Source organism: Trichosurus vulpecula, chromosome 3, assembly GCF_011100635.1.
Source record: "Trichosurus vulpecula isolate mTriVul1 chromosome 3, mTriVul1.pri, whole genome shotgun sequence".
NCBI classification, from domain to species: Eukaryota; Metazoa; Chordata; class Mammalia; order Diprotodontia; family Phalangeridae; genus Trichosurus; species Trichosurus vulpecula.
This window is the reverse complement of record NC_050575.1, coordinates 174,431,768-174,441,366: the sequence shown is the minus strand read 5'-3', so window position 1 is coordinate 174,441,366 and position 9,599 is coordinate 174,431,768. Positions and strand designations below refer to the sequence as shown.

General features: G+C 39.5%; 1 protein-coding gene across 1 annotated transcript; it reads left to right on the top strand.

Annotated features, from left to right (window-relative positions):
* Window positions 1-869: 869 nt before the first annotated feature.
* LOC118842308 (late lactation protein B-like) lies at window positions 870-5,176 on the top strand. Its single transcript, XM_036749881.1, has 6 exons — window positions 870-956; window positions 1,643-1,770; window positions 2,551-2,621; window positions 4,031-4,141; window positions 4,813-4,914; window positions 5,151-5,176. The coding sequence occupies exons 1-6, from the start codon at window positions 870-872 to the stop codon at window positions 5,174-5,176; spliced, it is 525 nt and encodes a 174-aa protein (XP_036605776.1).
* Window positions 5,177-9,599: the final 4,423 nt, after the last annotated feature.

Here is a 9,599-nt window from a genome sequence, read left to right as displayed (position 1 = left end):
TTCCAAGGAAAAAGCCAATTTCCTTTTTTGTGACTTGTTTGTGAGAGTGGTGGGGCCAAGCCTAGGAGAACTGGACTTTGGCTCTAGTTCTTCCACTCTTTGTGATGGCAGGGCAGTCATTAAGGTCTTCTCTGCCTCCACAATGGGGATCACGATGTATAATTTGTTGACGTTACAGGACTGATGTGAAAGTGCTAGAAGTTAAGAGCCCTTTCTGATTGAGAGAAGGGGAACCTTGTTTAACATGGAATGAGTAAGGGAAGTGGCATTCAAACCCAGATTTTCTGACTGTTGTTTTGCCTAGTGTGTGTGTGTGTGTGTGTGTGTGTGGTCATTTATTTATTTATTCTTTACTGCATCATGGAAAGAGAACTAGAGAGAGGTCTTTAATACACATGAAAAACTTTACAAAATGTGCCAGCAAAAATGAGGGGGTGGGATGGGGTGTGGTTGGATTAAAGCCACTGATTTTCTCTTTGTTGCTCAAAGAATCTTTGAACTGCTTCCTATTCTGATAACAATCTCCTTCCCAAGAGTAAATGAATCAATTATTAGAACTCGAGGAGGATGCAGCAATGCAAAAGTTAGGTCTAGTTGATTATTTGGATGGATTTTAATGAGTAGTCATTGAAAACGAAGAAATTTATGGGGCTTCCAAGAATAATAACATATTATTTTACCTTTCCCTTACCTCCCATTGCTCTGTTGTAAGACTTACTGGAACACTGTGCAAAAAGATAAGAGTTTTCAATGCCACATTGATCTCAGAATATATTTATAGGGAGAGATGTTAGGAGAGGAGGACACATACTGTCACCTGCTTCAGTGAGTGAGGGACTGAAGGTAAAGACCTGTGAAAGTCTGCAAAGATGAAGGTCCTTTTCCTCACTCTAGCACTAAGCCTGTTCTTTATCCTCCAAGCTCAGGAGTCATCCTCTTCTGAAGAACAATTTGAGGTGAGACTTCATTGGGAGATCTTGTAGACTAGAAGGAGGGATGTGTGCTAGCAAAAGGCTGTCATTTCAAAATTAGGGCCCCACTGGGCTCTTTTTAATTTGGTTCTGTAGCCTTATATTTTAGCACTATAGATTCCATCAGAAAATCTTGTATTGAGTTTATGGGGGAAAGTTAGTATAAGAAATTGATTTCAAGTCAAGCATTTCACTTTTCTCTTGCTTTAATTTACTCTTTCCAGAATGAACTGGAAATGGGGGACATGATTCAGTTATTTTATCTTTGCTAATGACCATTCACAACAAGTAATGTTCTTGAGTGGAGTTAAGTCTCCCAAGGTTCAGTGAATTTCTTCAAGGATTCCATTTGGGGGTTCATTGCCAAATGTCTGCTTCCATTTGGGCCATGTTGAAGTTGGGCCAGTTTGATAGGTTTGTGTTCTCATGGCTAGTTCACTTCAACCTAATGGTTTCTCACAAAACTCTACTTTGTATATGTTGCCTGAAGGTCCATGGTCATTCTTGGGTAACTGACCCATGCAAGAATTTTGCCTCAGAGCTGGGCTTCTTTTGAGAGATGGGGAAGAAGGTCCAGATGATGAGGAGACATTTGTGAAGGGTTGGGTCCCTCATTTTCTCCCTCATTTTTCCTTCTTCAATTACTAACCACATATCACAATTGCCTCTAGGGCACATACTTTTTAAAGGCCGTTGTGGCAGACAATGAATTACCTGGGAAGAAGAAGCGTAAGCACATATCACCCTTGACAGTCACCCAATTTAGTGATGGGAATCTGGAGGTCAAATTTACCAGCAAGTAAGTAGACCATCGAGAATTGTCCTGTCACCCTGCTTCATCTTTACCTCTCCTATTCATGGAACACAACTAGAGCAGATCACTTGATATCCTCTGCATCTCTAATATGACCACACACAGTATCTCTATGTGTTAGAGTTAGAGGCTCAGAAGGTTAAGATTCAGGTTATAGTTAGAGTATATACATAGACATATACAATTGCATACATGTACATATAGACATATAAAAACATGTATGTATATGAAACTTCTGCTTACTTTCCCAGCAATGATTGAAATGCTTACAGTGCACTCATTGACTAAATTTTTTCTGATTCATTGTCTAACTCCAAGCCCCACGTGGCCTTCGGCCTCCTCTAAACTTTCCTTGTTCCTCTGTGGATGCCTTTGTTCCATGAAGTTCATGACATGAGATATCCTAGGTTATATACTGCAGCCTCCTCATACTGTGCATCTCTCTTCACTTCCTTTGGGGTCACTTGGGTTTGGATTTCTTAGAGGTCATGGTGTACTGTGATTTCCAGCTCTATAGCTTGACCCAGAGATTGTTCAATATTCAAAAGATGGGTGCTCTGTCACACAGTTCTTTTCTATGAGTGTGAATAATCAGACCACGGTCTGTAATGCAAATCTTCTTCGGGACATTTTCCTGTGCTTTCCACGTTGAGAACTGGGATAGGAGTGAAGGAATCAAATAACCTTTCCTCATTTCAGTCACTTATAAATTTGTCTTCCTCTTGTTGTCTCCAGCAAAACCATCACATGTGTTCTGTTTTCTAGCAAGCATGGCAGGTGCAAAGAGATTAAATTTAAATTAGAGAAAACAAACCAGCCTGGGATATTTTCTGTGGGTAAGTGAATCAAACATTCTGTATTAAAGGAAATCCAGCCTGAGATAAGGCCTCCTTCAAGGTGATCTGTGAGGTCCAAACAGTGGTTGCCACATGAGACTTTTCTTAAATGATGGAGTTCAAAAGCTGGGTTTTCTTGACAATATCTAGCAAATTTACATGCATTTTCTATGATATGGATTGAGTCTATGATTAGGATTGTCTGTCTGCATATGTGACTGACTAAATCCCTGGGTGTGAAGAGCTGCAGTCACAAAGTCAGATTATGTAGCTACTCTTATATTTTGCTATGGGAACAAGAACATTTCTTTAAGTTTTGTCCTACCATTAGATACTTCACTGGGCCAAAATATTGTTATGAATGGTGTTCTTGGGATTCATAATTAATCTGTAAAAACGTGTCACAATAGGGCTCATTACCAATAAATATGACGACTCTGCAGAATGTTTCTTGGGGTGGGGGCGTGCAGAGGAAGACATCAAAAGATGGGGCACTAAACCAGTCACTTGCTTTGATTCTTGGGATCAGAGTTTTGTAGGCAAGGGATTATATGCAAAAACAAGCGATCTGCATCACTGTTTTTTAAAATGGAGGTTTCCATTTATATATTATGGAGAATTGAGTCTGAATCATTTCCCAGAGCCAAGGACACTGACATCATGTTAGTGCTGCCCTCATTCAACAAACATTTATTAACCAACTCCAATGTTTAGAGCAGTATGCTTGTCTTTGAGGGAGGGGATAAAATTTTAGTTCAATGGGATTCTTGCCAAAGGCACAAAAACAGATACCCATTTATTATTGCTTTCTTTGTCACTTTGGACCTGACTTATGATTTCATTGGTATGAAGACCTTCCAGTAAGGAAACTCCCTCTATCAAGACAGATCAGCCGCTGTTCTGCAAGTTATATTCTTGGAGAGTTGGTTGAGGGTATTGAGAATTTAAATGACTTGATCATGGTAACCTTGTCAGTATATGTCAGAGGTGAGACTAAACTCAGGACCAACAAACCCCAAGTTTGTTTCTCTGTTCACTACAGCATAGTAACCCTTGACAGTAGGATAAACTAATTACTTTCTTGATCTCAGTTTCCTTATCTGTAAAATTAGGGAATGTACTGGGTTTTTTAGATACCTTGAAACTCTTAAACATTCAGTCCCGGGTTTCTTTAATATACAATATTACTTGATAAGTACATTAGAAGGCTGCCATATCAGATCCAAGGGGATGTTGTCCTGGTCATGGGGCCACCTACCTCTTTTTCTTGATTCTTGGATGCTGCTGCCCACCAGGTCTGGGATCTTTCCCAACAGAGTGAGATCCTAAAGCCTGCAGTAGTCTCCTCCCAACAGATTTTCGAAGAGGATTAGAGATGCTAACAGTATATCTCTTCACCATCTCCACAGATGAGGGCAAATGCCAGGTACTCATAGAAAAGACATCTGTCAAGGATCACCGGATTATCCTCTCTGAAGGGGAGTTATTTGGCAGGAAAATAAGAATCGCCGAACTTCTGGGTAAGGAATGTGGGATTCTATGAATTTCTCGAAGAGAAGAGTGTTAAGATGTGAAACAGCTGCTAGAAACTGCTGACCTGGATTCCTTCTGCTCTTCAGGTTTTCCCAGATTTGGCCTTTGTAAAAACAGCAGGAGGGAATGCATTTTGATACAAACCAAAGCCCAATAGAGTGGCCAGTGGATTCCGTGCATTCCCTCAAATGTTTTTCTCTCTGAAGATTTCATGGCAACAAAGGCATTGCTTAGCAATCACATTCCCAGGCTGTCAATGCTGACCGAACTACTCTGTAATGAGTTTGTAAAAAGCAAAATGCTGCTTTGAAGAAAGCAGCAGGGGGAAGAAGACATTGTGTATTCATATTTTACCTCTCTCTTCCATCCCACTTCTGCAGATTTGAGGGCATTAGGGCTATTTTGTTTTAGTGCATGCTTGGGAGATGTAGATGGGTTTTTCTGTAGGGACATGGATTGGGGAATTGTCTAATTTGGGAGAGAAGGGCATTTGTTGGCAGAAGATAAGAGTGCTGAACTGCTCACAACCACTTAGTTCTCTCATCTCTTTTTGTGATTGTAATTTAACTGACCATGAGGCAAAATCCAAGGACTATCACTATAGGAGAGAAGGATTGAGTTAGAATGAACTGTTATTCATTCTGCCCTCTCTTTGCAGGTCCAAATGAAGAAGAGAACGCAAAAGCCTTAGAGGAGTATAAGAAGTTTGTCAGCCTTAAAGGATTTAAACAAGAAGAAATTGACTTTCCCATCCAACTTGGTAATAAGAATAGAATTGGCTCCACTTTGCTGTACCATATTCCTCCATCCCCAGAACCCCAAATTCTTCCTTTCCCTTATTTTCTTGGTCTTCCCTTCCCATAGATTGATTTTCCTTTTAGAAGCTGTTACAAACTGTTATACACTTATTTCTTAGGAGACATTGTATAATTGTTTGAACTTGATGTTAGGAAGTGATTTTGGCCAATCCACTCACATATATCTTTGTTTCTGCAGAGGCCTGCACCCCAGAACATGATTAAGGTATGTACTCTTTCAAGACTTCTGGACAAATTTTTCCAAAATAATCTAAAATCTTCCACTTTACCTGGGATTTAAACATCTACTTGGTCTGGTTCAAGTACAGGAAGATGAACTCTCTAATCTTGACAGCGAGATTGTTTTGCCCATCTCAGATAGGTTTGAGGCCCCTTTGGATTTCTATCTTAGTCTTTTGTCCTTCTGCACATTAGAAATGTTTTGATACATCTTGATCTATTGCCAGGCATTTCATTTTGAGAATTCTGCCTCTTGTTTGTTTCTCAGTGGAAGGAGAGAGCAAGTGTCTCAAATGCATAGCCTTAGGAGAAGCAGTGTGAAGAATGATAATGTGGAGGCACAAGTTTCAACTACCTGGGTGACCTTGAGAAAGTCCCTTCACCTCTCTGGCCTCAGGTTCCTCTTATTCAAAATGAGTGAGGTTGGATTAGATCACTCCTATTATGTCTTCAAGCTTTAAATCTAGAATATAATAATTAATAATAATAATAATCGTGATTTCAAGTTTTTGAATGTTGGGATGAAATTGTCCTTTATTCTTCCCCTCCAAGTTTCTCCAGGGGATCTCTTAGGGTCTCTCAAATACTTGATCCAGTTGGATAAAAAGTTTATTTACACAAAGGGTTTCAGGGACATTGAAATCACGCTGTCCATGGCATTACACATGGTAGGTTCTTACTTAGCAGTGGCCTCTCCTTTTCTGAGGATATAGAGTTCTAAGTTTAGAACTTTTCATGTCGTTCAACCTACTCATTTTTTAGTTGGTGTAAATGAAGCCTAGAGAGATCACACAAATGACCTTTTCTGAATCAGTGAAACCCATATGGGAAACCATTCCCTCTGACTTTAAATTCTCTACTCTTTCTCACCTATCTTGCATTTTGGGGCTACCTTTTGCTAGGTCATGGGAAACCATCATTTTAGCTCCTTCGTGCAATCCAAGGCACTTATCACTGACTTTCTCTTTGATGTTTTCTAGGAGAAGATGATTCCCTTCAACCTCATAACCATTGCTGTCTAGGAAATCCCAGTCATAGCCTTAAATGACACGCTGTTCCTTGTGCCTGGCTGCTGCTTAAACTTGTCCCTTTAGTCCTTAACCTCTTTCCCCAAATTTTAAGTACTTTCTTTCAATGCAAAATAAATATATGAAGCAATCATTTTTCCTCAGTCTCCCTTTGCTTTTGAAATTTAATTGGGAGCATGAATAAGAAGTGAGTGACAAGTATATTAGATACTCTTGACTGGAAGTCTATGACCTTGGATTTCCAACGTTTGAGAAGAACTTGCGTCTTCTATATTGTTTAGTCAAACATTCCATATATATAATATTGAAATTATTGCCTGAAAAATGAAAGTGTAATCCACCTTCTCTTCATAATGTTAAGCATAGCAGTAATGATAGCAAATGAATTTATGTTCCATGGCTCTAAATTTGAGTACTCGAAACCCTTAGCAATGGAGGATCAGTTGAGGTTCACTATAATTTTGCAAGTATAATTTTTCCAAATATTAAGCTATTCAAATAGTAAATCAGGAGGATGTGTTTCCTCCTTAACCTCCCTCATTTCCTTGCTTCCTTCATCCCTTTCTAAGACAACTCCTAATAGCTTCCCAAAGTTTCTCTCTGACTCCATGCTCCATGATCGGATCATTCTCAATTGAATTTTATTTTGAATTTCATTCTCTCTAATCCTGGGAATTTGCTCATTCTGAGTGCAAAAATTGTTCTTCCTCCTCTGTTCATATCAAAACGGTGTCTTTCTTTCTTTGAGCCAGTTCAACTTTGTAATAAACAAATGAGTTCTCTTACGGCCTCCTCTATCTTATCATATTTTTCCAGTCCTCATTCTCCTTGAGCTCTCTGTAGCCTTTGAAACCATTGATCTCCATTTTCTCCTGCTTCTTCTCCTACATATTCAAGTATTTTTTTCAGTCTTCTTTGCTTCATATTCATTCTTGTCAAACCACCTAACTCGACCATACCTAAAGTCTCTGCTCTAGTATGTTTTCTTTTTCTTAACCCCTACATTGCTTCTATTGATGATATCATAAGCTATCATGGGTTAGATGATTTAGATGTATCTAGGGTTTTGAGCCTGGGTGACTGGGAGAGTTGTAGTGCTCTTGTCAGAAATTGGGAAGTTTAGAAGTTGGGAAGCAGGAGAGTAATGCATGAAAACCTGGAGAGAAAAGAGTATCAAGGAGAAAAATGAATACCTTTAGAGAGAGTAATTTTAATTAAATAATGAGGTTGGAAGCCAGACTTTAGGGAATTAGGAGATAAAAAAGATAGGAAGTGGAGGCACCTATTGTAGATATATTTTTCAAGGATTTGAGTCATAAAAGGAAGGAGAAATATAGGATGATAGCTGTGGTGGGGGTTGAATCAAGTAACAGTTTTTTGTGGTTGAGGGAAATGGACATATTTGTAGGCAGCAGAAAAGCAGACAGTAAAGACAAAGAGAACGATATGAGAGATTATGGCTGATAGAGAGAGGCAATCTGCTGAAGGAGATGGGGTGGAATGGGATCCCTCCTGAATGTAGAGGGATTTTCCTTGGCAAGAAGAAAGGTCATCTATTCATGTGAAAGAGGAATGAAGAAGGAAATCATGGCAGAAGGCATATGTGTGATGAGGAGGGAAAAGAGGTTGTATTTGCTGAATAGCCTCAGCTTTTTCAGTAAAATATAATGTAAGGTTCTCAGCTGAGAATGGGGGTAAGGTGGGACTAAGAGACATCAGAAGAGAGATGGAAATGTTTGAAGAAGCAAGAATTATTATGGGGAGGGTATTAATGAGTTAATTAGGGAGGTGTAAAATGCTCCATTACTTGTAGCAAGGACCCTATTGAGGACATGTTACATAGATTGTTTAATGGACCCAGTCAGCACAGTTGCATGCTTTTCTCCAGCTTTTTTCATTAACACATAAATCCGAATGAAGACAACAGATTGCGGGAGTTATTAAAAATTGAGCATTGTCAGGACAAGATAGGCACCATCCTCATAGGGCAAGGGACTGAAGAGATGAGGACAGTGTAGAATTGGAATGTTTAACTAAGTAATCAAAATGAGGGTGGAGAATGTAGGTGATGCAAAGGTGATGGCCTGGGAAAGAATGGAGAAGTAGAGGTATTGGAGCTCTTGATAAAGATGAAGAACAGTGTTAGTTTTTAAGGCAGAAATGGAATAACATCAGCTTATGCTCAGATAAAGGAATTTAATAATTCATGAATGTGGAATTGGAGTATTGTAGGTGATGGGAAGATTAAGGATGTTGACATCTTTGGAGGTGGCTATGGGAGGAGTTAGTTATGTGAAATGAATAAAATTGAGGGACTGTGAGATTTGTTTATTTTAGGGAATATCAGTTATGTATATTGAAGTCCTATAGCACAAAGGCAGGCATTGAGGAGGAGAAAGATTGTGGCCCAGGCACTGAACATATTAAGGAGAGAATGTTGAAGAGTGTGTCTTGTATTTTAGTAGAGAAGAAGCAACAAAAGAGCGAGTGGTACATATGGACTGAGTGAACCTTAAAGCAGGAGGGGTTACAGCATGATAGAGGGTGCAGGCAAAACCTTGAAACAGCAATACAGAGTAAGAATTATTCCAACTCCACAACCTAAGTCAATGAGTCAGGGGGTATGAGGAAATGTCTTTACAATGTTGTTCTTATTATGTATATTCACCTGAATCTGCCCCTATTTTTGTATCATCTCATATGATCCTTCACAGGTTCCCTAAAACCTTTGCAATATATTATTTTTCTTCCTGATAACATCCCCTCCCCCCAAATATTTTTCTCTGACCCTAATACCAATTATGCCAGATCCAGGGAGACCATCCAAAATGATAGTATAATAAGAACCTCCCTCTCAGAAGAATACTTTGGGGCATACTCTCTTCTCTAACAGGATCACCTCTTCTCCCTGGAGCACCCTTTTTTACTGGATGGACACATGTCTTTGTGTTCCAAATTCAGCACTGCCGTTATGTGAGTTATAGTGTTTGTTAGTGTATATGTCTTGGCTCTCCTTTTTCTTTCTCTCTTTCCACCTTCTCCCACTGCTAGTAATAAAGTTTTGCATTGACCTGACTCTCATTGTTACTCAGCAATTGAACTCATTAAGAGATTATTTTCCCAACATCGCTGGCTCGCCCATGGGCCCTTAGTTACACGTAGAATGGATACTTGGACAAGGACTTAACCTATAGACAGTTCCACCTATGCTAGGGGAGTATGGCACTGTGATCCCATTTATGGACAGCAAGGGTCAATAGGGGAACCCTATGTTCTGCCAGCAGGGATTCCCTTATGCCAGAGGACTATCTCAAAACAGAGGGATAGAGCAACCTTCTTTAACCCTCATGTCCTATTGCACCAGAATATATACAATAAAT

Bases quoted from the DNA above. Each gene is read 5' to 3' on its own strand.
- LOC118842308 (XM_036749881.1), top strand. From the start codon at position 870: ATGAAGGTCCTTTTCCTCACTCTAGCACTAAGCCTGTTCTTTATCCTC. The intron at 4,142-4,812 runs GTAAGGAATGTG...CTCTCTTTGCAG, and splicing joins AAGAATCGCCGAACTTCTGG to GTCCAAATGAAGAAGAGAAC. The intron at 4,915-5,150 runs GTAATAAGAATA...TTGTTTCTGCAG, and splicing joins TGACTTTCCCATCCAACTTG to AGGCCTGCACCCCAGAACAT.